Here is a 27,923-nt window from a genome sequence, read left to right on the forward strand (position 1 = left end):
AAATTTGCTTCAGTAATATTGATGCAGTGATCTTGACAGACAAAAGACACCCAACATCCAAAAGACTCCTTCAAGAAACCTGGTTAACTATTCCTGAAGAAATAACAAGAAAGCCTTTCTAACCGAGTTCAGGCTATGATGCACAGCAAAATTGATCATATTAGACGTCAATTTTCAAGCTTGTTGAAATTTGTAGGGTTTTTTTTCTCCCTTATTTACTGGATGTATGCTTGCACATATTTTAATTAATCACTGCAAGCGTTTCCCAATTTCACTGCAAAACATAAAGAAATTGATGACTTAAGACTTTTGCATGGTATTGCATTAATCTGAAACATTGTTTTAAACAGTCAGTAGCTTCTCGGGATTCATGTGGTCCTAAGAGTAGCTGTTTTTACTCTAGACATTATCTGGTCTCTTGATGTGGTCTGATGTGGACTAAATGGAAAATACAAACACCAGCCTCCCTTCTTGTGTTTTCACTCTTTCTCTGTAACAAGTGCAGAGAAACAACAAGTGCCTGAATAACATATTTTGTTAATCATATTTCAAGTAAAATAATCACATATTATGGTAATTACTGCCTCAGGATTCAAAATATATTTAACATTCTCCAATCAGTAGGGCTATTGGTTCCTAAATTTTTAATATTGTAACTAAATAATCATAGCTTTGTTATATATCAGTAACACATTCATTATAGTATCATAGCACCACGAGCATCTTTAGTTTGTTCTGCTTTGTGAAAATTTGCACATTTACTATAATTACAACATAAGGCACCCCGGGATTAAATGCAAGTAGTTTTTTTATTGTCATGGCCTGATTCACATTCACTTCGGCTGCAAACAGCTGCCCAGCTCTGTTGCAGTCTTTTCATGGAGAGCCCTGCTTGAGGGCACTCCAAAAGGCAGAGTTAAAGATATCTTTTTCTCATGCACATTCTTAGCAGAGCTTTCCAGTTCATGCATTTGAACTCATGATGTTCCCCTCTGTCCTCTAGGCCACCGCTGCCCCGTTCCTGCAACCCTGTCACTTTTATGGCACTGAGCTGCTGGCTGCAGTCTGTTTTTGTATGACCATGACAAGCCACCATGAATTCATCTGAATTATTCTAATGAATACGATATTCTGAATATCTTCGGGAGACAGCTGATGGCCTTTAGCACTGCCAGCCTGCTATCTCATCACACTAATCTTCAATTAACTGATGCAGCTGCTGATGCCATTTTCTGTCATTCTCTTTTTGAAACGTTTGCTCTCACTGCTTTTTGGTAACTTTGATGAAGTGTGACGCTCTCGGAGGCAGTTTAATTTCCTCCGTTGGGCTCCCGGTTCACAGAGGCTCAACATATCCGTGAGATAAACGCACAAGAGGACAGCTTTTAATAGAGAATACAGACATAAAATCAGCACTAAAAGTATTGTTAGGTTTAAAGTACACACACACACGCACACTGACCAAGTGCAAAGTGTTTACTTCTCACAGGTTATTTCCCAACAGTTTGTGGACACACAATAAAATATCACAAACAACTTTTTGAGACATTCCAATCAGCTTTAAAAGCGATTCATTGCTGAGTCAGTTTAGTCCTTAATTCAGTATTTGAACAAAGAGGTGAGGTTTACAAGTGTGTGTGATGCCTCTAATCTAAATGTATCAAGGGGGGTGTGCTAATAAAAAAAAAAGTTGCTCACCAGCAATCATGTTTGCATGAAATACCTGTGAATGCCTCTCATCTAACCCCCCAGAAAAGCTATTTTTGTGTGCAATATCTTCAGCATACTAAACGAAGTCATGCAACATTTTCTGTTCATACTGTGGATATTTTCTGACTTACAGACCTGAAATGAGTACATGGAGCGGGTGGAAATTTAGTCGCCTTTTAAGTCGCCTTATTTTTTTACAGCATTTTTTTTTAGACCTCAATGTACTTCTTAAGTACATGAAGTACATGAAATTATCAGAGTGGAAAAACACATTTAACCTTAACCAAATGAATTTTACATCCACCCACCTAGAAGAAGTCACAGATGAGCCTGGTACCAAACTGGTACAAAGCAGACCTTTCATGCTGTTGGTTTTTACCAGTTACACACATGGTGATATCATTAAACTAGAGCCTGACTGATGTAGGACTTTTAAGATACCCGTATTTTGTGATTTAAAAAGTCGGCCAATATTTTTTTTCTTTCAGACACACATATTTGTTTGTAGTTATTTATTCACTCCTTTATGCCGACTCTGTTCAGAAAGGCCGGTTGTGTTTCTGGTATTCCAAAAAAGTTGCAAAGTGCCCTCTGCAGCTTCTCTGCGCAATATCAACACTCATACCATATTTGATGGGTGTTTCTGTTACTCTACTTCACAGATGTTATATTAGTACAATTTTGCTGCTGAAACTGTGATTATATTCCATAATATTGATGCTTACAGTTGGTTTTAGAAAAAAATATGCTGAATTGGCTGTAGATGGGGACAGTTACAGTGGGTATAGAATTGATTTAATTTCAGCTTTTAACTGAGTTTAGTGCCTTCTCAGTGCTGAAAAGGTCATTTGGTTATCTCCTGTGGTGAAATTGCAAGGAATGAAAAGTGAAGCAAAAAAAAAGTTTTAACCCTTCTCTACTCTGATGGCCAGTAACTAATTTTCATTGTACTAAACCTTTCATTTAATATGTAAGTTATTGCATTTTTTGTTTAGCTGATTTTTTTGGATGTCAGGTGGGAACTTTGATGAGTTTTGACTGATTTTCTATGTATATCCTGTATATATTTGATCTATTTGGAGTAATATTCATCTTGTTACTCTGTTTCTTTATAACTCATTTGGTTTTTATAAGTTCTATATATATATATATAAAAGTACTTTATCATTTTTTAATTACCTATGACTCATTACCCAGAGCAACATGGAAATTTGTCAGGTTTATATTGACGTCAGGATTGACCCGATGGATGAGGGAATGAGAGGGAATACTTCTTAACTCTGTTCTGGAGGCCAGAAAATCCAGCATTTCAGGCCCACTACCAGACAGCCTCTCCACAGAAATGCATAGAAAAACACAGTGATGGCAGGACAAAGTGAAGAGTCAGTCATGCGTTCATTCAGTCCCATGCCTCTCTTCTGATAAAGCACAACTAGGTATTTGGTTTTCGTCACGTTTCATCTCTGCATTATATTTTCCTCCTCCCGCTGCAGCCGACATTGTAAAGTTTCTCTAAGTTATAATAGTTAAGTTTTTCATTCATGTAAACACGATTCGGTATGTATAAATAACTCATCTTGCTCTGCCCTGAAAAACATATACCTCGAGGGAATGTCAGCTTTCATCAAAATACCTCTCAGTCATCCAACACAATATCAAAAATATCATCTCTTTAAATGTTAAAGTCTCTGTAGAAAAAATGCCTGAAATATACATGTACATTTGTATACAAAAAAAATTTGATGCAAATTATTACTTCTTCAATAACCCTTTAAAGCTGTAACTATGCCACACTGTACTGAATCTCTGCATGTCATTGTGAAATAAACGCAGCTTGCATGGCACCAGATGAGCGGATAGATTTTGATGTACAACGAACATAATGTCTGGACAAGGACCAGTGACCGCATCATCAACCATTTCAAAACACGAGTCTTTCCAAAAACATGCTGTGGTTGTGCATATGGCACGTACTGACATAGCTATTATTTTCTCCTTATCTGCAGTCCAGCAGAGAGCAATTTGCTCCCAGGCCGAACCGTTGGGCTTTCCAGACACAAACAATTACAATTCTTAAAAGGCAAATTCCATCGGTTGAGTGGAGCTATTGATTTCCATCTGAGTACGCACAAAGCAAAAACAAGTATAGACATCAATCAAATACTGGCTGACATTATTTCACCCCATCTTGTACTGGTTCATCTTTACTTTTGATGATAAGGTTTCATCGGTGTTCGAATCTTTAAATCAACCATTTATATGAATGAAAATATCACCTCCACATCAATAGATTCATCTTTTTGCACACACACAGTGACTACCCTTCCTTTGCCAGTTAGACAGTAACACTGCTCCAGCACAGCTGCTTCCCAGAGGTTGCTTAGTGCACAAACAGCACAAGCACTATGCAAGAGCTATGCAAATGGTGGTGGATGCTTGGCCTCAGCTCTGGCTCTTCCCTTCCTGATCAACCGGGGTCGATCGGTGTATGAAGCGAGCATCCCTTTGTCTCGTATCTCAAGTGTGTCAATGGGCCCTGCAGAGAGAGAGAGAGAGAGAAAAAAAGGAAACATATTAGTGTGAATATCTGGCTGCACAGTGGAGAGCCACTTGACAGAGCAGTCACAGCACTAACAATCACTTTTCATTGACCAAAATGAAAATATGCCAAAGCACAAACGCCCAGTAACACATATACGAGCCATCAAAGTTATTAAGACTGAACAGTCTTGCATTTTTCTTCGTGGATTAAAAAGCCTTCCCTTTTGTGACAGACAATTTGCCCAGATTGCGGGACTCCTTAAATAGCATTTTTTTCTGTGTTTCTCACTCAAGTCTGAAGTGGTTCAATGAGCAGAGGACCCCATCTGGGCCACTGTGGCTCTTACAGATCTGATCCTGTTGTTGAAATATTGTTTACCTTCCCCGAGTAAGGTGCAGCTGATGCCTCTAACTTTTAACAATCTCCAAAGGAGCGTGAAAGCCTCAGATTAAGTTTGCTTCACCACCAAAGCTTTCTAAGTTGCACCGAGCCATCTCACGGCCTTTGACTCCATCTTACACACATGACTACATACACCCATGAGTCTTTTTGCACTCTTTTTCACCTTTTAAAACTCCTGCACACGTATCCCCTTTAAAATGAAAATAAATGCATATGAGCACGCACATGCATTTTAATAACACACATGCCCACTCGCGTTCCCAAATCATCACTTTGCCTGAGTCACTGACAGAGAAGCACCAAGACGAGCCAGTATTCAGGCCTAATGTGCACCAGATTTACTTCTGAATGCTCTGGCGTTTGGCAATGTAGGTCATGTCTATTTGTATTCTAATGAACCCTGCACACAGCATCTCCATTACAGATGTAATGCCTCTGGCACAAAACACCAAAATGATTTGGTTTTCATTTTGTTTAATGCTTCCCCCATACCAATTTAATTTTTCAATGATTGCTATGAAATATAGTTGATTGAGGGAAACAAAAATCAAAGTAAATGATGCATGCAGAATGGGATGAGCAAACAGACAACTGTGTCTCTTGGCAGACTATCACCACAAACAATCAGACCGAGACACAACAGCTAATTAATATTCACTGGCAAAATGTGTCTCACTCTGACACATCTTTTGGGTTTTATTGCACATTGTGCACATGCCAGGTTGGAAAATGGAACGAAGACAATACAGTCAGTGGGAGCACTATAAGCACATGCATTGACTATTATAGCAAGAAACAAATCATAGTAACAGAGCAGAGGGGTGTACTACAAAGCATGATTAATGGGTTAGCAAGCTATGTTAAGCTTAAAGTCAGAGGTTTATGTGTTATAGAGGTGGTTATCACCTGATTAGATCACCATGGCAACTTTTCCTGAACATATAACCTGGTCTGGAGCAGGTTATGTTCTTAAATGTATTTATAATCAGCTGGGATCACTACATTTATGTTGATTTATTTACAGTGTGCTTTAAGTGCCATTCAGCTTCTCTGCTGAAGGAATGCAACCTGTTAACACTACCAATTGAAGCCCAGCTATAAAGTTACACCAGCACAAACTGTGCTTCGTATTGTCTGTGGTTTTACATTCATTCAATTGGTGATGCAGAAAATGTTTAACTCTGCTTGAATTGCAGCTTCTGGAACACAGAAAATCAATCAGGTGCATTTGTAGGCTATGTATCACCAAGAATACCAAAACAATCAATAAAATGAATTTCACTTTGATCTGGGCACAAAGTAAACTGATTTCCACGTCTCCTTTATTAGGCCGTGGGACAGGTTTGGATTTACAGTTTTATTAAGACTCTGTGTGAGTCTTGGATCCAAATCCTGGACAAGCTCCTGTTTAAGTCACAATAATGTGAAATGGAGACCTACACTTGTAATTTGTCATTCTTAAACTTGGATTGTTGGTTAATTTAAATGAACCCCCGTTCATGAGCTCATCCTCTCTTCTGCACGTGTTACTATAACATATCCAAATGTACACATCAAGCCTTTACATGTAAGGATTTTTCAACTCATTATGGAACGCGGATGTTTACTGATTCACCCGATAAATGGACAATTGACGTCAGCAGGACGTGGGACTGAAATGTAAAAGCTGTACATGGAGGCGGTGCTGGACGCATAACAATAGGGAGTAAAAGCCATCATCTCTAGAAGGTTTTTTGTCATTCAAAGTCAGGAAGTACCTGACCTTTTTTTATTAAACCTACAAACGGGAGTGTTTGCTGTACAAAGTGTCAGATACGCTTTAATAATAGCTACCTCACCCACATGTATATGGAGCTGCATGTGCACAAAGAGAGTGTTATGCATACAGATGCTGCTGAGTGGGAGTAAAGCATCATCCAAGGGGAAAGGAAGAAAGAAATGAAGAAATAGTGAGAGAGAGCATGAGGGGGGGGGGGGGGGGGGGGGGGGAATTGGAGAGAGAGAGAGAGAGAGAGCTGGGTTATAAACAAGAGCTGTGAGCTGTAGGGAGTAGGTCAGTGCATTTGAGTCAGTCCTGACTCATGATGGAGGCGGTGAATATCCACCTCCTCCCTGCCCATTACAACTTCATCCTCAAGCCTGGAGCGCTGGAGCTCAGCTAGCCTTTGCAAAAACTGTGAAAAACTCCTACACCCATGGTCAGAGGAGTAGTGATTTTTGTGTTACAAGAACAATCTGATAATAGGTCATGCATGTATTAAACCAGTGACTGATAAAACACTTTTGCATCGGTCAGCCAGCCCAAATGGCAGAACAGTTTCTCCCACTTCATACTGGCATCCTTCTGTCACACATGTCTGGTAGATTAATACAGAGTAGGTTGAAAGTAATACCAGAAATGCAGAGCAAATCTCAACACACTGAAACATGTAAACCTACTGAAAGCTAGCTGTAGTCTGTGTGTCCACAAATTCTATAATTTAACATCACTTTTACAAAACAAAGTTCATGTGTACCTGCTTCTGAAATTTTTATTAAAATGAATGAATTTCCACTAGTGCCCAAACATTTTAAAGGTTAAAAACAGGTTGATACAATGATAATCTGTTTTGCAGTGTTGAAATAAGAGGGCAAAACAAACAAATAATACAAAAAAACATCAACAAAATTTTGGAGTCAGCAGATTTAGTTTAAGAGAGAAATATTTTTTGAATAAACAGAAACACTTCAGAAAAAATGGACAATGTGAGCCACTGTGATGTCTTGTATTGGTTAGTCCTGTTGTGAAACATTAAGCAGAGCAAGTGTTCTAGTCTATCCTTACATGTCACACAAAAGGCAGCATGTAAATGTGCAAAAATGCTTTTCAGACCAAGGGAAGAAATACTTTCATTTTACTGAAGCACCTAGTCATCCAAATCTATTCATAAGAATTCAGGCTGAATACGTTTTACGTAATGTTAACAACACTTGAAGTATTATCCTTCTTATGTTATCCTGAAATACACATTACCATTTTGTTTAAGACAGCTTGTTCCCACAGGGTAAAATGTTTGCACTGTCTAATATAACGTACTTAAGCTAATGTAATGTAATTGTAGTAATGTAAGCAAGCTTCCTAATATTTCAGTCAACAAAATATACTGTTAGCTTTTTATGTTTTGTACTGTTCTTTATACTGTGCTTTAATATACAGAAATGTCATTTTTGTAATTTTTTTAAATACATGATCATACATTCAAATACATGGAAATATCTTTGTGTTTTCATATCAACATGGGTATTGAGAGCCATGTCATTCTACTGTTTCTGGTATTGACCACCACCTTTCTGGTACCCTGGCAACTTTATGTTGATGTGGCAAAAGCTTATCAATGCCAAAGCAGCCACGCTCTAAAACATACCAGAATTGAACACTTTTGACTCTAACAAGGCCCATAATTTAAAAAATGTATATCATGTTGTATTCAGTAAGACATCTGAGTGGAAGGTGCAACAGCAAATGGCCACAAACGAGATAGAGTGGTAGGAAAAATAAAGCAGATGCCTCCAATGTTTTCAATCCTTTTCTTTTTGTGTTTAGTTATTTGATCACAGTTTTTGATCAGAAACGGGTAAATTTGGTATGCATTTTGGGTGGTATGATGTTTAGCGCTGTCGCTTCACCGCAAGAAGGTTTTGGGTTCAACCTCAGTTGGGGCTGGCCCTTTCTATGTGGAGTTTGCATGTTCTCCCACAGGTTAAAGTAAGGGTTAGGTGACTCTTAATTGGTTGGATGTGATGTGAATAGAAGTCTTTCTCTGTTTATCTGTCTATGATGATGTCTGAGTCTGTCTAGCCCTGGTGACTTGTCCAGAGCGTACTACACCTCTCACTCTGTGACAGCTGGGTTAATTTCCAGCCGTAGATACTGAGGTGGATAAGAGATTTAAAAAAATATATGGTAAAGGAACCTCTGCGACAGACTGGCAACCTGTCCAGGGTGTACCCCGCCTCTCGCCCTAAGACAGCTGGGACATGCTCCAGCGCCCCCGTGACCCTGAAAAGGACACGCAGAAGCAAATGGATGGATATGGTAAAAGATTTTTAAGTTTATTACTAAACTGAGCTAGCCTAAGAGTTTTTAAGCACAGAATTTGCAACAAAACAACTTTGAACATCTTTAATCACATGATGACATTGTGCCAATTTCCTCAGCTACTAAAAAACTACTACAGTGGCAGAAGCCCATATGAGTAGGATCTACTGATGATGTACCTATTTGTATGAGTATTTCAATATGTACGTATGTGTGCATGCGGCTGCCAGACATAAAATCCATGAATACAACATTAATACAGTGGATGTTCTGTGCCGTGAGCACTAATCGAGTGGAAAAACATACATCCACATTTGCTACATAACAGCAGGGCAATGCAGCTAAAAGAGCATCAGCTTTCACTGCATCACCATCTCTCTGTCTGTCTCTCTCTACGGCACACTCACTTTCTCTCTGTCCCACACTTTTACCCTATGTGCCCTCATCCCCACTCGTGCCTACTCTTTCTCATTTTTTACATGGCTAAATATCCACTGATCCCTAATCTAGATGCCGATTTTAGATTGTAAGGCCAGCGAGGTCTTGCATCGGATGTAGTCATCAATGTGCGATTTTCATTCCCCTGGTTTTCTTAGCTTTAATTTTCAAGATTTCCACCCCCACCACCACAACAGAACATATAAGTGATATACATATTAAATTCACTGTTTATATAACATGCCTCCCGAACATCACAACTGTCCTCCACACATCTTCACCTTGCTTCCTTATTTCTTACTTCTTATCTTCCTTATTTCTTTCCTCAGTTTCTCTGCTTGCCGGCTTGCTCTCTCCTCTCTCACTGTTTGTCATAAAAAATATGTTTAGCAGCGGTTCAGAGCTTTGTCAAGGCTAATGTTGGTACAAAGGCTTTCTGAGGCAGTGCTGTTATCTCCTCTAGTCTAATCTAGCTAATTAAGGGCATTGCTGGGAGGAAGGTGCTACTATTCTCATCTAACTCCTGGGTGTGCTGTCTCCCCAGTCTGGCAAACTGACTCGTGCTTTTACACACACCTTTGTAAATACAAAGGCGTATATGCAGACACACACACACAGATTTGAAAACGATCTCAGATGTACTGAAATATCAGCCATATGCTCACACATTTCTCTCTCTCACACACACATGCAAAAATAACAGACTTTCTAAAACATGCTTCTTAATGGAAGCCAATAAAGTGGAGACTACCAACTGTTCATATAGACTGAGATGGTCCGATGTTACTGCTGATTTAAAAGGAAATAGTTCAGCATTGTTTCGCCTGATTCTCTCCACTCAAGAGCAGAACTGATAGGCTTACTGTCCATTTAGCTTCACATCACAGGGGGTGGTGCTGATATCACAGCGGCTGGAGGGTAGATGTCAACCAAAATGAGACTTGCATTGCTAAAGACAGATTTTTATTAGAAAATAAAGTAAAAGATTTTTCAATTAGTATGCGCTGTGGAGACGTCTGTCGATGCAAATCAAAATGCCAGCTGTGTCAGCTAACACTTCCTTCTCTCTCTCTCCAACCTACCGTGTCACTCTTTTCATTTTCTCTCCCTCCTTTTACTTCTACAGTCTCACACGTCAACAAAATGAATCCTGGAAGGTGATGAAGGAAGAGGTAGTACCAACTCACTTGTCTGTCTCACAACCCTAACTGTGAATCTATGCAGGTATGTGTGAAGATATATTCTGTTTATGTGCCAGCATATTGGAAGATCTTTAAGTCTTTGTGTAAAATCTTGGGGAAGTGGGTGCTATTGTTTCATCTAGAAAGATATTAATTCATTATATTATTGCTAATGGAGAAGATCCCAAGTAATAGACTCAGTACCAACAATCTCCTGGAAGAAACAAAACAAAAAACAGTCTACCGGTATCAGTCGCTCAAGGACCAACAAACAGATGCAGTGGTGTGTCCAGAGGGGAAACATGGGGTGGCACTCGCCCCATGTTTGAAATATGAAATAGGCACTCCTGGATACAGTGCCCTTTATCTTTAGATAATAGCATTAGCAGGAACAGTACTGGGATATAACTTGTTATATTTAACAAGTTACTTTATAGTGTTTTAATGTACTTTATTTAAGTATTTCTTAAATTAAATATACAGACTTGGTATGGCATATGCACATGAAATTTTCTTTTAGTGCTTGCTATTTCTTTTTCACTATATTTTAAATTCAAATATACTCTGTGCTCCACAACAACTGTAAATTGTAAGAAACTGTAATTACCTTTTTTTGCTTACTTTAAAATATACTGTCATTTTAATATCTTTAAGCTATAAGTAATGAAATAATTTCCAGCCGCAACATTAAAAAGATACAAATTTATGAATCAACAGTTATGATCTAATAATATCATGTATATTATACATGATAATATTGTGCCTATTGAGGCTTGGTAAGTTGCAGTGGCAGTTTTCAAGCAATGGCATCTGTATGAGGGCACAGGAGTACCCATGAACATGAAAATTGTAAGTTTTATACACCAATTTTAATTCCCTGTCTTGTTCTTGGTTCTTCCTGTGCTGTGCTCTTTAAAAATATCCTTGGAACACCTCTGTACTGTACATACAAAGATACTCTAAAAAAAACACAAAAACACAGACAGACTCATGGGGATGAGCTGGAGCAAACAAACCTTCCTGATGAACAACTCGTATAGGCACACTCAGGAACACTCACCGCTTCTTCCTGATCTCTCGATGTACATCTCGATGCCCACGGCGATGCCTTTTTCTGTTCCATTCACTATATCCGCTCTTTTGTTTATTATTTCCAATCCTTTCTTCTCTCTGGATAATCCAAAGTTCAACTGGAGTAGAAAGCACTCATAAAGTAGAAAACACTATGAATGATTCAAAAATGTTTAAACTAGACACAACAAGGGGGGTTGGTGTCAAACAGTGGTGGTGGTTGATTTGCGAAGGATTGTTTTCTGGGGCTTGAGAGAAGGTGTGTGGGGAGGCACACAAGGTGGAGCAGTGTTTCCCGTTGGTGGGAAACTGTGGCTGACTGGTAGACCGCCATTTTCCAACATGAATTCATGGGAAAGAGAATGAGGAGGAGGAGGGGAAGAGGAGCAGCAGTGTACTGGGCTGAGCCTCAAGTCATTCAGCTCAGCCTGCAAGTGTAGTTCTGTGTCATCTACATCGTACTGGAGGTCGCAATCCGGGCAGTAGCCATGAAACTGAACCTTCTCGCTGAAACGTACACGTTCCCTCTCACGTGGCTCCCTGCCAGGGGCCTTGGGGCATTTGTTCTTTTCATGCCGTAGAAGAGGCATGGGTCTGGGCAATGTAGGAACAAGACCCGACTCAGGGATTCCACTGTCATTAGAAATGAAGCATGGTGTGGAGGAAAATAAATCCCTGTTTGATTTCAATGGGAAAACCCCACCATTCCTTAATAGAGACCCGTTAGCCTTGGATAGATTCCCTGATAACACTAAAGTTGGATGAGGCAGATTTTTAACGTTGTGGTCCTCGGCTCTCAGCGGGGTATGTCTTGGTGGTGGTAGAGGTGGGTGTGGCTTCTTGAGTACAGTCAGGACTCCAGGAGGGTTGATGGGGACTGGCATTAGGGAAGCAGGTGTTTTAAATATGCAGTCTTCGGGAAAGAGCTTCATCTTCTCCAGGCTAGATGCAGTGGTAGTGGTGGTGGTGGAGCTTGAGCTGGAGTTCAGTGTGTCTGTCTTTGAGCTGTCTGTTAGTCCGTCTTCCTCCAACTGCAGGTCACAAGTTAGGGTGTCAATCTCATGAACAACCTGTTGGTGATAATAGGAAGTGTAACTATGACAGCTGAAGGAAAAATGAATAAGTGTGTCACAAGAAGATGAAATTAGGCCACTTAGATTATGGTATAAACTGTAAAAGCTGCGTCCTTATTCACAAGGGATGTCCACAGCAGGTATCTCCACATGTTTCACTTGGCAGAATTTTTATGCTGGATGCCCTTCCTGATGCAAGCCCAGAGGGATTTGTGTCTCCTCCTGAGACTCACCCGAGGAGCTTGTGATTTGTTAGGAGAATGTGTGTAAACCACTTCACCATGGAGCCACTGGTTATGGTATAAGTTGTAATGATGCAATATTTTGGTCAGTGATTATTAATTAGATTGACCTAATTTTGAAACATTGTTTCTAGAACCAAAGTTCCTCCTAACAGCCAAACTCTTGTTAACAAAAGGTTCTCTTTTTGTCATCCTGGTTGAACTGAGATGAACTAAACCAGCCAAAGCATATGGGAGTGTTTGTTTGGATTTTTTAGTAAAGAGCAAAAGTTTAACGCAGTCTCAGTCTCATCTAAAAAGTTACCAACTTGGAAAAAATGCATTAGGATATAGGGTAAGAAGATGAAGTAGAGGAAAAGACAAATTAATATCTTTGTAAGTTCTTAATTACATTTTAAAGAGGAAACACTTCCAAATTTATAAGACTGAAGATTGCTTAATACATCCCAATGACAACCACAGTGAGAGAAAATAACTATCAATAGGATTTATGAGAGAAGCCATGAGCCTGCCAGATTCTGACCTAAGTGATAGATTACATCAATCTCATGCACCAGCAGAATTCAAGAGAAGGAGCAGCACCAAACATATCCTGTGATGCAAGACGTAATCGTAATATGACATCATTTGTAATATGCAACAAATTTTGAGAAAGAAGAAAAGAGAAAAGATGACAAAGACAAAGGAATGTAAAAAAAAGAACAGTGCAGAGGAGTGAAAAGATCACTAAACTGTTTGTCTCTTATTAATCAAAATACCATGAAAAAGACATAACCGAAAGCTTTGTTTCCTTGAAATGTAACATGTGACAGCAGACCATTAGGAGACATTTAACAAATCTGTAATGAAAAAGAAATTATTTAAAATGCCCTACTAACTTTAGTAGAAAGGATATGAATACAGTAGATACAGTAGATATGAAACAGCAGATAGAAAAATACATCTATGTCTTCCCATCAGACGTTTGCATCCACATCCTACATAATGAAAGTACTTAACCTCTTAAGCCCCAAGCCTGCCTGATCTCCTGGCTTTTGCCCCCGTATCAGGGGGCGTTGGGGCTTAAGAGGTTAAGAACTGTTTGGGAAGATAACCAGCAATATGTACTGATAAAAATAAATAAAAACAATAAATAGAGGAAATCTTTAATCAGAGTATAGAATTAAGCCAGTTAAACTTCTCGTCATTTAAGATGCATAGAGGGTTAACAGATGCACTAAAGGTGCTACAGTGAGACCCAATACAAGAATGGTTTTATAGATGAAGGCTACTGACCCCTTTTTTCCTCCTCATCTTTTCTGGTTGTTTTTTCACTAGTTTTGCGTTTGGTTATGGTCAGTGTCACTACTGGTAGTGTGAGATACCTGGACCCTAGAAAGGCTGCACAGTCCAACACCTCCGAGCACAATCTCCAGAGCATGGAGGAGAATTCAGGAGACAGGTAGTTACTCTAGGAGCGCTGGACAGTGTTGTAGAAGATCCTTACCCATCAGCAGGGCATTCCTTTGTGTAAAGAGGAACAGGATGAACATTACCAGAGACCTATAAAATGAGCTCCAGCAGACCACCGATGGGAATGTCTCTGACCAAACAATCAGAAATAGACTTAATGAGGGTGGCCGGAGAGCCCAACATCCTAGTGGGTCCTGTGCTCACTGCCTGGCACTGTGGAACCTGATATGGCATTTGCCATAGAACCACAGAATTGGAACGTACACCACTGGCACCCTGTGCTGTTTACAGATGAGACCAGGTTCACCCTGAACACATGTGACAGGTGATTTTGGAGACACATGTGATTGTCCGCATGACCAGTTTGATGATGGGTCAATGATGGTCTAGGGAAGCATATCCATGGAGGGATGCACAGACCTCTACAAGGTGAGCAACAACACCCTGACTGCCATTAGGAAATGGAATGAAATCCTTGGACCCATTGCTTTAAACTGGCAGACATGCTCACTTGACCTAAATCCAATATAGCCAAATTGAACCCCAGACTGTCCAGGAGCTCAGATCTCCTCACAGATCTGGAAGGAGATGGAAAACCATTACTCATCTCATTAGGAGCAGGTCCTGATGTTGTCGGGCATGCATACAAGCACGCGGGGCCCATACACCAATGAGTACCATTTTGAGTTGCTGCATTTTGGCAAAATGGACTAGTCAGCCGCATAATTTTTTCACTTTGATTTTATGGAATGTCTTTGAATTCAGCCCTCTGTAGGTTGATAATCTTAATTTTCATCAAACAATGTGATATCCTTTCATTCCCAATAAATCCAAAACCCAGTCCATATCAGCAGAGATATCCAGCATGAATTTTTCCCCATTAAGATCTTATGTGTTTTTAAAATGTTCCTTTAATTTTTTTTTAAAAATTAGACCTGCATATATTCAAGTGCACATGCAAAATGCTATAGCTGAATTTCCTCTAACACTGTCTTATTAGATTGTCACATCATGATTATTGTTGTTAGAAAAAATGTATCAAATGTTGATAACAATATTAACTAGATATCTATTAAAAACAGAGATGAATACTTCATTAGTATTCACTGGGAAGTGTTTGACCATTCTTGGAAGATTGCACCATACACCACGTCGTACTGCTCTCAGCTGCTCTCATATAGCTAACAAATGATGAAAGTAGCCAGCTTAGTGAAGTCCCTTGCTATGTGTTTTCACTTTTGCCATCTTGGTGCTTTGATACTGGATGAGATGAACAAATGGTGGATCTGAAGGTTGGATGGACTACACATCTAAGAATGATTAATCTACATATATATGCATGTTTTTTCTTCTTTTGTTTGTTTCTGGAATTGATAAATAGAATTCAGTTTTAACCAGATTATTTAAAAATACTTATGAAACAGAGGCTAAAAGTGTTTTGCTAACACTTTGGTAGTGATTTTTCTTTAGCAAATATTTATTAATCAGTAGAACAATATATGTTATATTATCATATATTCCTTATTGACACAATATTAATATTTCAATTTTAAATATCAATGTTATTCTCAGTATGTGATTATATTTATCAGTGGTTCAGGTGGTAGAGCGGGTCGTCTACCAATTGGAGGTCAATGGACCCATCCCAGATACTCCTGTCCATGTGTCAAACCCTCAAGTTAGAGTGTGAGTTTAAGTGAATATTAGATAAGTGCTTACATATAGATAAAAGCACTGCCTGAATATGTGTGTTGTGTAATTGGATTAATTAAAGTTGTTGTAGAAAGTGCTTTCAGTGCTCACATTAAGTAGAAAGGCACTACCAGCCCATTAACCATTTACCATCAAAACTAAGGCTATTATAGTTAACTAGAGCTTACTATGAAAAAAGTCCAGCTAACTGAACTGAACTAATGAAAAAAGAACAAAGATGTAGACTGTAGAGGAAACTTCCTTCTGTTCTGAACTTCTACTTTGCCCCTGACAAATTTTAACTACAAAGGAAAATAAAATTAACCTTTTTAGATATTCAAAATTAAACTGAACATTTTTAAATAACTGGCAATAAATTGAATAAGTAAACTCACTAAATAAAAACATTAAAACGTTGAAATAAAAAAATAAAATAAAAGCTATATTAACCCTAATTGTGACACCTCTAAATTCCAGCTGTCGACCAAACAAGATGCACCCACCTAAAACCAACCAAGGGCTCACTAGACAACTAAAATATGATAGACCATGCACACTTTATCTTTAGAAATGTAAGTACTTGCACTTTCAGCACTTCCATGGACACAGATACTCTACTATTCATTTACACCTACAGTGCTCAGGCAATATCTGGATGCTGGAAAGGTTTATAATACATCATAAACATTGCCCAAGAAATCTTTAACACAGCAGATAAAATTTAATAATCATAGTAAACTCTACTGGGAACTAATAACTGGTACTTAGTAATATAATGCCCACGTTATTGAGGCATTTTCAGAAGTCTTTCCAAAAACCTTCCCTTTAGAGTACATTTCCTTCCTGCTTCTCTTCCCTTGTTGGAGAGTGGTGCTTCCTTTGAAGCCCAGAACTGAAGTGGTGTTGAACATTTTGCTAATGTTTAACTCAGCAGCTCTCATAGGGTCTAAAAAAGTCTAACATAAGTTGAGCTGAGCATGCATAGGTTCACAGTATCCTAGCCGTTAAAGCAACCAAGGAGAAAATTTCTCTGGAAAGTAAAATTACAACATTTGAGACAAAGATATTGTTTATCTTTTGGATTAGGGGTTCTCATCTTAGAGTACCCAGTATGTTAGCCTGCTCTCAAGCACATTTGCTATCATGTGGTTTTAAATGCATGTGCAAACAGCAACTAAGGAGAGAGCAAGTGACTGAGAGGGAGCGATAAAAATAAAGATGAGAAGGCTAGGGCAGAGTGCTAAACTCTCCATGCAGTCTTTAAATGGATAATTTGTTGGGACACACACAAGAGGTAATACCAGTATCCCAGTGTGCAGCCCCTGTTGTAGGCCAGGCAGCTTCAGCGGCGGTGCCAAGCATCTGGGCAGGGTCCCTCCTTGGAGCCAGGCTCGGCTCCAGCCCCGTCTGTGAGTTATAACAGATAACTGCATTTCAAATGGATTACACCCCAAACACTGGCTTTGATAGTAACACCCCCTGGAGGTATGTGTTTAGTGTGTGCGGTGTCAGAATAACTGATCCTCTACACAATCTCCCAGAAGCAAAAGAAAAAAAAGCAAGAAGGGAAGAAAAAGGAAGGGCACATCACATAAAAAGATCACAATAGACAGATTACAATGGCTTCTTCTTCTCATTTATCTCTGGTGCCTGCTGTGACATATTGTAAACTGCTGAAAAACACAAAAGGAGCGTAATTTAGTCAAAGTTGCAGGAAAAAATGAGAGTGAGGGGAACAGAGCAGCAGAAGGAGACAGATGCTGTGTCGGCTACCCATCCATAATGTACCACAGGCTGTACGCAATAGAGTTGTATTAGAATGACAGCTTGTCATGTTAAGGTTAGAGGTTTGGCAGAGCGGACTGGATGCCTGGTGTGCGGTCGGCAGAGGAATGCAAGCATAAAAGCAGGTAAGACTGCAGGTTATTTCAAGTGAGGGGGTGAGACTGATTCAGAGAAACCACTCTAATGTGAATGAAGGGAAAATATGTCACAGAGGCAGCTATATATTACTGGTTCTGTGACTGTGAATATAAACCTGAAATATCATCCTGATTTCTACAGAAACATCTGTAGTCTCTCCATCACTGAGATTTGAGACCTCAGTCAGACAGCTCTAAGAGTTTTGATCTTTTAGGACTAGAGAGGAGGAGGACAGCCACAAATACACATGCCAAGAGACAAAGAAAGATGAAGATAAGCAAGACACCACAAGGAGTCCAGGGAGGTGACAGGTGAAAAGAAAAAGACCACTTTCTCTCTATTATTTGGCAGGAAATCATTCGGACCAACAAAACAGTCAGCATTAAGATGATGAAATTCAATGCAAAATCACCTTCCTGCTTGCACCAACTTGTCCATTAAATATTAATTGTGATCACATTTTTTCACACTTTCATCAAAGCTTATGAGTCAGGGTGAAGAAGCTGTCCTGCCATTTCACACCCTATGTCCTCCCAGTGCCAAATGTCTCTCATGTTGGTGATAATGATCACACACATTAATGGGAAAGGCAGGAGCACGGTGTGTAGTCTTTTCCAGGCCCCACTGGTGAGGTCGATGTCAGCCCTCCATCTCCTCTCAGTCAAGGATGCTCAGAAAAAGCACCCTCACAGCAAGCCTGTGGAAATAACACGACACATGGCAGAACACTTCTTCTAATTTACCTCTTTGAGCTCTTTAGCTACATCCTTAAGATCTCCCAGGATGGTTTCCAAATTCTCCACGATTGTCTTGATCTCCTTTTTCACTTTTACTTTGGAGACTACTCCTTCAGCTTCTGCATTTGGTGTCCCTGACATTCTTCAGTTTATGGCACAATCTATTTCATGAAGGATCTCAAGTCAAATCCTTTGCTCGCCACGCTGCCACTTTGCCAACGCATTTTCTCTCTCTTTTTTGCTATGTAGTCCCCCAGCTGCCGTCACTTTTTCTCTCCTAAATCACGGCCAGGACGGAGAGAAGTGGCGTCGGGCAGCATTCTATAGCTAACACTAGGCATGCGCAATAGAGCGTAACACACAAAAATAACGGTTATGTCAAAATATTGTATCATACTGCCTGGGAAACGGCGCCCGTCCACAGGTTTATGTCCAACGGCAACAAAAAATGACGTGCCACGGGCATCCTTCACGTCGACAGAGCGCTAAATTCAACATTTTGTTAGAAAATCACCGACGCCAGCGCTTTAAAAATTGTTTAAGCAAAGAAGGGAAAGAAGAAGAAAAAGAAAAAGAAAGAGGCAGCTGTCCGAAGCGTTACACAGTTGTTCGTTATTGTAACGGTCCATAATCCTCAGGCATCGACAAAATGATAATAAGCTCCTCCTGTTCTCCACATAATTAATAGATGGTAATGATATACCATGACAGGTAACGACAACCGAGAGGCACGGTCCTCGGAAAAACACCCCGTCAGTTTCATCCTGTCTACATCGCAGCCTCCTTGGAGAGTCTGAGCACAGGATGCTCGTGCGCGGTCTCTCTCGCTGTCCTCACGCGCTCTCTCTCTCTCCTCCTCACGCTCTCTCTCCCTCTCTCTCTCTCTCTCTGTTACAGCAAGAGGATGCTGCTGATTCAGTCACTTTGTTTGGTGTTCTCGTCATTTGTCCTGCAAATTTGTTAACATTTCTTCGTGATTCGGAACGGTTCTGTTTGTTGCGTTCAAATAACATCATTACACCCCCACCACAGGTGGGCTATCCCTACAGTCTAACTACTGCCAGTCCCGCAATATGCATAATTAATATGCAGGACTTCTTATTATCTGTACTAGGATATAGAATAAATAGTATTGTAAGGGCTGTAAAATAAATGTATTAAATATGACTATTATGAATAAAATTAGGATATTTGCCAACTTTATTTTGTTGATTATTTAGATATGGGTATGTAACGCTAGGAGATAAAAACAGTGATTTAAAATCAAAAACAACCAAACAATCTGCATCTCTCCAACTGGCTTTGAACTGGCTTATATTGCAACCTGTGAAGCTTCAACTTATTTTAGGCTAGAGCTTAATATTCTGATTCACAGAGGAGCAAAGGAGTTCTTAAAATGGTTAATTTCTCCCTGGTGAACTCTAAACCATCTGCCTGATGGTAGCAACTCATACAAAGAGTACAGAATGTACTCAGATGGATCACACAGCATTCTCTGTGACTGTTTAAGTAGCCTACATACTTGTTCTGTTGTACTGGCTCAGACAGAGTATTGTTGAACTTAACCTGCTGAGTCCTATTTGTTAGAAATGCGTTAGAGAGATACCACTTGATAATTGAAGAAGTAACTTCTAAGTGTTTGACACTAAAGGGGGGGGGGGGATTAAAAACACTAAAAGGCAAATGAGCATATGCTTTCCTCAAGATGTTTTGAAACTTAGTGGATAATGGAAGAAAGAACGTCATCCGTGCTGAAAGCAAACTGTTTTGCAGTTTACAGCTGGAGATATGAATAAAATTGGTGTTTTAATTATTGTTGTGAAGCATAAGAACACCTTCACTGCTGCTAATACAAGCAGTCTTTGAGATTTCATCACCATTATCCTTTATCTTTTTTTGACTGATTATCTTTCTTGTTGTAAAATTCAGATGCTGCAGATTATGTGAATTGGACAATGTCATAAAACAGCCTGAATAATTTTAATATCAAAATTTGAGGTCAAAGTACACAGATTACACGTGTAATGATAAAAACGTTGTAATAAAATCCTGGCTTCTGATTGGTCACTGCTCGTTACAGCCTCCTTATATCGCGGAAGTGGAACTTGTCAGAGTTCATCCTGCTGTCTCAGAAAGCCAGTGCTGCAGCTTTTGTAGCTTCTGTGACCCTCTCAAACCAGACAGGAAATATCTAAAAATAATGTCTCTGTCTTTCGAGGGAAGAGTCGTGCTTGTTACTGGGGCCGGAGGAGGTAAAAATCGCCGTTAGCTGAGCTGTCGACTATGTTGACGCTAAAATAGCCTCTGTATTGTTAGCACCAAATGCTAATCTGGTAGTTGTGGAGTTAGTTTCTTAGTGAGCAGCCCAGTTATTAGGACGGAAATTGCATTAATCTTTTCTCTTCGTGCGCGTTTGTTAGCTGCACAGCTGCTCTAATCACGGCGTCTTGCTGACTGCTAACACTGGGCAATAACTGCAATATAGTATACCAAAGCAAAGTCAGTAAAGCAACGTTTGTTATTGGTATACAACATGAGCTATTTTAATTCGAGGAAAAACAGACGTCTGTCGGTCTTTTTATTTAATGGAAACGGAGATCAAAGTACGAATGTTGCAATGGCTCGTAGCTCCAGGGAAAGTGTGTGAAAGGGCATGCAGCAACGACATAGCAGTGCTGCAGGTGGTGATGGGTTTTTTTCATTCTTTGGAAGTAAGCTTATAGCTTTTTACTCATCTGTCTTTCTTTGCACAGGTATTGGCAGAGAATATGCACTGGCTTTTGCTGAGAGGGGTGCCTCAGTAATAGGTAAATAAAAGATATTAATTTTTCACTTATTTTACCTTGTGTTTCTATCGTAGTATTGTTAAGATGTCCTGGGACACGTGCAACAAAGCAGAATTTGGATTATCCAGGTCAATGAAGCAAAGTCAAATCTTATTTATTTATATAGCACCTTTCAACACAAATATTACAAACAGCTACACAAGAAAAATTCCAAAACATTAAAATGAAAAAGTTACTTAAAAAAATTAATTAATTAAAAACACTGAATTTTTGCTGCTCTTTCAAAGACATCACTGAGTCGACATATTCCAGGGTCAGAGGGAGAGCTACTGTTGGAAGAGCGCTGTCTTCCTTTAGTTCTCAGCCTTATGTCCTACATAGCCAGCTGACCCTATTCAAAAGACCCCAGGGATCTCCTGGGGATGTACAGATGTAAAAGTTCACCGATGTGTGCTAGTGCTTGTCCATGCAGAGCTCCAAAAGTCAAAACCAGAATCTTAAAAATTGGACTCTGAAGTTAATGTGGAGCCTGTGGAAGATAATTAGCAATGCTGTGATATGTGAAATCTTGGAAGATTTAGTCAGGTTCTGAACAACCTGCAGATGTTCCAGGGAGGCTTGGGTAAGAAAAGTGAAAACTTAATTACAATAATCCAGACGTGATGAAATCAAGGCATGAATAACAATTTCCAATTCAGAGTGTGACACAATGGAACTCAGCATAAAAGCAACAGTGAAGCAGATGTAATATGAGCATCTAGAAAGAAAGCTGAGTCAAATGTTACACCAAGTTCCCTGATAGATTTATCAAATGTGGTATAGGGACATAGAGTTTCCAGATAGGCAATGGCAACGTACCAAGTTAAGCTGCCATGGTAACATAGCTGTAGGCTTAACCTGTGCTGGTGTAACCGGTGTGATTCTGCGTTGTGTCTGATAAAAAAGGTAACAGAAAGAAAGACCTCAAAGTAAATAATTTGCCCACTCCAGCTCCTCTCCCACAGGGGAATTGTAGAAAAAGGGCTGGCATTTATTTTTATATTAAACATAAAGTATGCATTTACACATAATATATTTGACATAAGATAAAACAAAAACAACAACATGAAATCCGACATACCTGATAAAAAAGGTAAAAGAAAGAAAGACCTCCAAGTAAATAATTTGCCCACTCCAGCTTCTACGACCAAATACAAACAGTGGGGAAGAGGGTTAGCTCAACCCACCACAACTTCCAAGCTAGCAAGGAGTATATATTCATGCTAGCATTTATGGCGCCTAAAACACATTTATGATACACACATACTACACACTTATAACATCTAACAAAAACAGGCTTAATAATGACAATAATTGAACTAAAATCGCAATCATAAACATCAGGGTGGCTAAATATGAATTATATGTGTGTTTTAAGGTGTTGGAAAGAAATGACACCCACCTCTCCCACAGGGGAATTGTAGAAAAGGGGAGAGGCAAAAGGGGTACATTGTATTTATAGGATTGCACCGAAGAAGAAGAAGAAAAGAATGAGGAGGGGCTCTAACTGATAATGAACATAACTACAGGCTTGGAGGTCCTAAAAGTCAGGTATAAAAGGAACGGTTTGGGGGTTTAGAACACATTTTGTGTAATTATAACAATATGTGATTTATGACCCTGTTACACTGGTAAACACCTAACCTGTAATTTAGTTAGTTTACATACTCCCTCCCTTTAGAGAGAGAATACTCTGTTTAGTTCATCTGTTTTTTAGCAGTCTAGCATCCACAATTTCCAAGTTATCATATTCAAATTTTGTGTGACAGTGGACACCAACAACCGCTCGAGCTGATTCCACTTTGGCGAAAATCGAGTGAAGGTCCCACCAAATGTGAAAATCAGTACAAACTTCATATTACCCACAATTTTTTTTTATGGGTTGTCCTCAAGCTTCAGAGCGTTTACTAGGCCTTGGGGGACATGAGTACCTTGGTTGGCTAAGCATTTGACCTTGACCTTTATTGTTACTCCCCAAGGTCGAAGTTGACCATTAAATTTTTTTTAAAGAAACCATATTGAGTAATATATCACATGAAAGGGCATGGAGAGAGCTGTACAACACACTTCTTATTTTTTCAATATGATGCCATAATAGGGTTATGTCAGAATCATAAAACATCAAAGTTGTAAATATAGACCTTGCCCTTTTGGGGAAGTTGTGGTCTCTCAGTGCTGTATTTTTATTTTTTTAATTTAAAAAAATATTAGTGAGTATCATATTGGTATACAATATGATACTAGCTCCGCATGGATCCAGCTAGTTTCATATATCCTGTTCACAGTTTGAACATAAAGTTTATACCACTTTATGTTCATATCACTTGCTGCTGACTACACTAAAGCACCAGCTGATTTTTACCTGAAATTAGCAAAAACGTGCAGATTGCTGCATCTGTATGACATACTGGTGAAAATACCTGCTGGTTTAGTGGCGTTCCAGGCTGACGTTGAGTTGATTTGGGATTCACTGATTCAGTTTTAAGAGACTGCGACTGACTTCCATACTACTAAGTGAAACACATGACAGTTGGTTCCAAAAATGTGGGGCGCAACAGATCTTCTGTAACAAATGTCCTGAATTGAGGTGCTACACAGAATTGGTGGAGGGAGAAGTTGGACTAAGATAAATTATATTGAAATTGTCGGTAAGAAGCTTGCATTATGACTGTTGGTTCTTTTATTCTTAAAAATTACACAGTTGCAGGCATAAATATTTTCAAATTTCAGTATATTCCTCCTGCCATGACTGAATTTGATCTTAACTCTGTCAAGGAATCAGCTTGCCTATGCTGTTTTCTTAACCTAATCACTCATGGAGAATTGCAAAACTCACCCCATTATTGCTAATCTTTTTCTCCTCGTTGCAATAAAGTGAATGACCTTGGGGCAGACACTAAAGGAGGCGGAAAGAGTTCTGCAGCTGCTGATAAGGTGGTGGAAGAGATAAGAGCGAAGGGAGGCAAGGCAGTGGCGAACTATGGTGAGTTCTTCTCTTCTCTTCTGCTTGCTTCACGTATTTAGTTCATGTATTGGCTGAGTGAAAAATAGTATTGATTTCTATCAGTTGGACTTGCTCAGTGATGAAACTGTTGGTGAGTATTGAAGATGTGTCTCACCTTTAGGAGAAAAAAATTGTTTTTGAAAACAAAACAATCACTCTGTTTTATTGGCAATTTTAAATTTTGACTTTTTGTCCATTTTTTTTTTTTTTTGGCCACACATCAATGCTTAAACTTGAAAGAAAAGTGAGGCCATAAGCTTTATCACTATAAAAGTTTCTTATATGCCTCCCAAATCTGCTCATTGCTTCTGTATATGTAACTATGAGCCAACTATAAAGGAAGTTCAATATAGTCAGGCTTTCTTTGTGTTAGCTGGCTTGATAAAACCCCAGCTGTAGATAACGGGAACTGCAACAGTGGTTATCAACTTTCTTTGTTAAGCCCGGATTCCTGCTTCAGCCACTGTGAGTGCTAACATAAAAAGTGACTTTTCACATGTCATCTGACTCTTCCTCTGCACAAATTGCTGCCTGCTCCGATCATTATCACATGATGATAATGAAAAAAATGTGATAACATCTATAAATAAAATAAAAATAAAGCAGTGAAATGCAACATCTTGCAAATAAGACGGGAAATTAATGCCGCAGAAAATCATTAATCTTTGGATTTAGTGCACAGAGAGGTAAAATAAACAGTTTAACTCGAGTTAATTATGTTATCTGATAAATCTGATGGTTTACACTGATGTAACTTTACAGCTGAGCTTCATTCATGACATACGTAAGGTAGACTGCTTAACAACTTGTACATATAAAATGTATTAACCCAGCAGAGCATCTGTATTAAATTTGGTGAAAAAATGCTGATTCCAGTCGATTTTAACCTAAAATTCCCAACTAGATTATATATTCATATATTCAACATAAGTTATCGCTCTGATTGTACCGAGGGGGAAAATAGTCACTTTTGTGACATGAAAAACTCAGATTTTGAACTCGGTTAATCTCACTTTGAAGTACAACCTGAACTAAAGCTAACAAGAAACAATCTTTTAAGACCAATTTCTCAAAAAGAAAAAAAAAAAAGAATGTAAAACTGTGAAAAATGACAGTTTTGTTATGTCTATGCAGATTCTGTAGAAGATGGAGAGAAGCTGATCCAGACAGCATTGGATGCATTTGGAAGAATAGGTGTGTATAAACCTTCTATGGAAATCCTGCGGCCACTAGTGCTGATACCTGTCACTACTGATTTACGAAATGATCATAAAATGATTGTCAGCAATGTCGTTACAGTTAAGATAAAACTTTATTCATCCCTCGGGTGGGTTCCTCTGGGAAATTTGTTCCTCTGGGAAATTTGTTGTTGTTATTCACTGACTTTAATATTGTACTTTTTTTTTTTTTCCAGATGTTGTTGTAAACAATGCTGGGTAAGTCCTCTAATAGCAACAATCACACATTTTATTTTTTTATTTATTATTAAAAAAATGTTTACTCGTATCATGTGCTATTAGAATGGCCATTTGGTTGCAGTTTCCAGATTCATTTCAGCATGTAATATTGGCTTATTAAAAAAGGGGGGAAAAAATCTAAATGCAGGAAAAAAAAAAGCTAAAACCCTTTCTTTGCTTTTCCCTACCAAGAATACTTCGTGACCGATCATTTGCCAGGACGAGTGATTTGGATTGGGGTAATTACACTTTAATTACATATTTACTTGATTACCTGTGTGTCTTCTTTTATTTACCTCACAATGATATATGTAGATCAATATGTTTTAAATTGTGTTTAAAACCTGCCATATGCTTCGAACCACACCGTTCTAATGCTAAATATCAGAGATGTGCATTGTTATGCATTAATGTTTGCTTGTGTTTTTCCTCTTACTCTGCATCACAGACCTCATTCAAAGAGTTCACTTGAGAGGCTCTTTCTTAGTGACTCGAGCTGCCTGGAACCACATGAAAAACCAAAAGTTTGGCAGGTAAGTAGCTCAGCTTGTAACAGCTATTGACGCAGGTAAAACTGTGTCATCCTCTTATTACGTGGGTAGGATATTTTTCTTTCCTTAGATCTGTCAAGTTACAGTATCCTCAACAGGCAAGATTACTGGAGTGTTATCAAGACCTCGGTACCATGTGATCCATGTTCATACGTCAGCAACAGTACTAAAGATAGGCCGACAAAAAACGTTGACTATGATTAAGTGGTCTCTTGAGGATAATTGTCATAGACATATTCAGATGCTGCTTTAGTCACTATTCTTTAATACAGATAGACCTCAAATGGTGCAAAACCAAATTCATATCTTGGGTTGTTTTTGGGGTTTTTTTTATGATTTTTTTTTTTTATTTTTTTACATGCTTTTATTAGCATGATTTATGGTTTTGTTTTTGCTTTTTTTCCTACTATTTTACACCATAAAAACTGCTGGATCAAGACATGCAGTGTTAGAAAGAGTCTGTAAGCCTTTTGGAATTACCAGGATTTGTCTGTGACTAATACAATTTAGTCTGATTTTTGTCTAATTCCCAAAACACCAGCTTGATGTTCCATAGCACCGTTTTAATATTGAAATAATCAACTTGTTCTCAACTTGAAGTCGTTTTACGAAAGTTGTCTTTTGCCCATAAGGCACCGTACACAGAGGGATTTCAGGAATATTTCAGAGATCTGCAAACACTGCAAACAGATCTGGGGGTGCCATTAGCATTAGTCCCATTTTTTTATTAGCTGTGGCTAACGTCCAGCTGGCACCTTAGTGTTTTGCTCTTGGTGCAGCTTTTTACTTTCCGCCACTCATTATTTGTAGAGAGACGACTGAACAGCTGTGTCGAACTTGACCACATTGGAATTGTGGTCAAGTTGCACATCTGTTCCATATGAAGCTTACTGCCCACTCCACTGAGACTATCCTACACTTCTTTTGCCTTATCTAAAATAATTTATTTCTTTGGCTGCCTTGGAGCAAAGCGGACCACAACCGAGTGAATATGTCAGTTGTGTTTATGTTCTCCTTTGTTAACATTTAAGACTTTCTTGAACTTGTACTGAGGATATGTACAGACTGGCTTTGGCGACAGTTATTTTAGATTACAATGTATAAATGTATACATTGTTTATTTGGAACTGATGAAACAATTAAGTTTCCCTTTTTGTTTTATGTTCTTCTGTAAAAGCTGAAGATTTTACTTTATTATATGTTATATATACCGGTGTTAGTTGTGTTGTTCTTCAGTATATTCATCATGTTCAAGTTTGGACAGTAAAATAAATAGTATTTGAAACAAAATCAACCTTAATCTTCACTTAGGAGCAAAAGTGAACCTTTAATCTTGACAGAAATTGTGATTTGATTTATAACATGCTAATATTTTTTCCATGTCGCTCAGCCATTCTAGTGGATGATTGTTACTAACTTGAAACAGTGATGAAGTTAGCAGATGAAGTTTGTATTGATTTTTGCTTTAACGATGCCATGCGTTGCTTATGGAAGATAAATGATGACAGTGTAGACTTAAACAGACATGCAGTGCATATTCCGGTG

The 27,923-nt window shown here is 38.8% G+C and overlaps 2 protein-coding genes across 3 annotated transcripts in view; one reads left to right on the top strand and one right to left on the bottom strand.

Moving 5' to 3' along the window:
- Positions 1-569: 569 nt before the first annotated feature.
- Positions 570-19,388, bottom strand: prr16 (proline rich 16). Of its 2 annotated transcripts, none has more exons than XM_006789881.3 (3): positions 18,548-19,388; positions 11,412-12,492; positions 570-4,246 (listed from the first exon to the last, which is right to left on the bottom strand). In XM_006789881.3, exons 1-2 carry the CDS (start codon positions 18,680-18,682, stop codon positions 11,626-11,628), a joined length of 1,002 nt encoding a protein of 333 aa, XP_006789944.1. In that variant the 5' UTR covers positions 18,683-19,388; the 3' UTR covers positions 570-4,246; positions 11,412-11,625. The 2 variants fall into 2 exon arrangements, with proteins under 2 accessions (XP_006789944.1, XP_006789945.1); XM_006789882.3 differs by lacking the exon at positions 570-4,246 and adding an exon at positions 11,226-11,310.
- A 1,243-nt stretch (positions 19,389-20,631) lies between these two features.
- hsd17b4 (hydroxysteroid (17-beta) dehydrogenase 4) overlaps positions 20,632-27,923 on the top strand; it is a 34,797-nt gene continuing 27,505 nt past the window's right edge. The window contains exons 1-7 of the mRNA XM_087849228.1: positions 20,632-20,793; positions 21,295-21,348; positions 24,242-24,349; positions 25,505-25,564; positions 25,785-25,806; positions 26,020-26,066; positions 26,276-26,360. Of these exons, the coding sequence (XP_087705354.1) occupies positions 20,742-20,793; positions 21,295-21,348; positions 24,242-24,349; positions 25,505-25,564; positions 25,785-25,806; positions 26,020-26,066; positions 26,276-26,360 (428 nt within the window). The 5' untranslated portion in view covers positions 20,632-20,741. The remainder of the gene's footprint in view (positions 20,794-21,294; positions 21,349-24,241; positions 24,350-25,504; positions 25,565-25,784; positions 25,807-26,019; positions 26,067-26,275; positions 26,361-27,923) is intronic.

This window comes from Neolamprologus brichardi, chromosome 12 (genome assembly GCF_056152115.1).
Source record: "Neolamprologus brichardi isolate AB-2024 chromosome 12, ASM5615211v1, whole genome shotgun sequence".
NCBI classification, from domain to species: Eukaryota; Metazoa; Chordata; class Actinopteri; order Cichliformes; family Cichlidae; genus Neolamprologus; species Neolamprologus brichardi.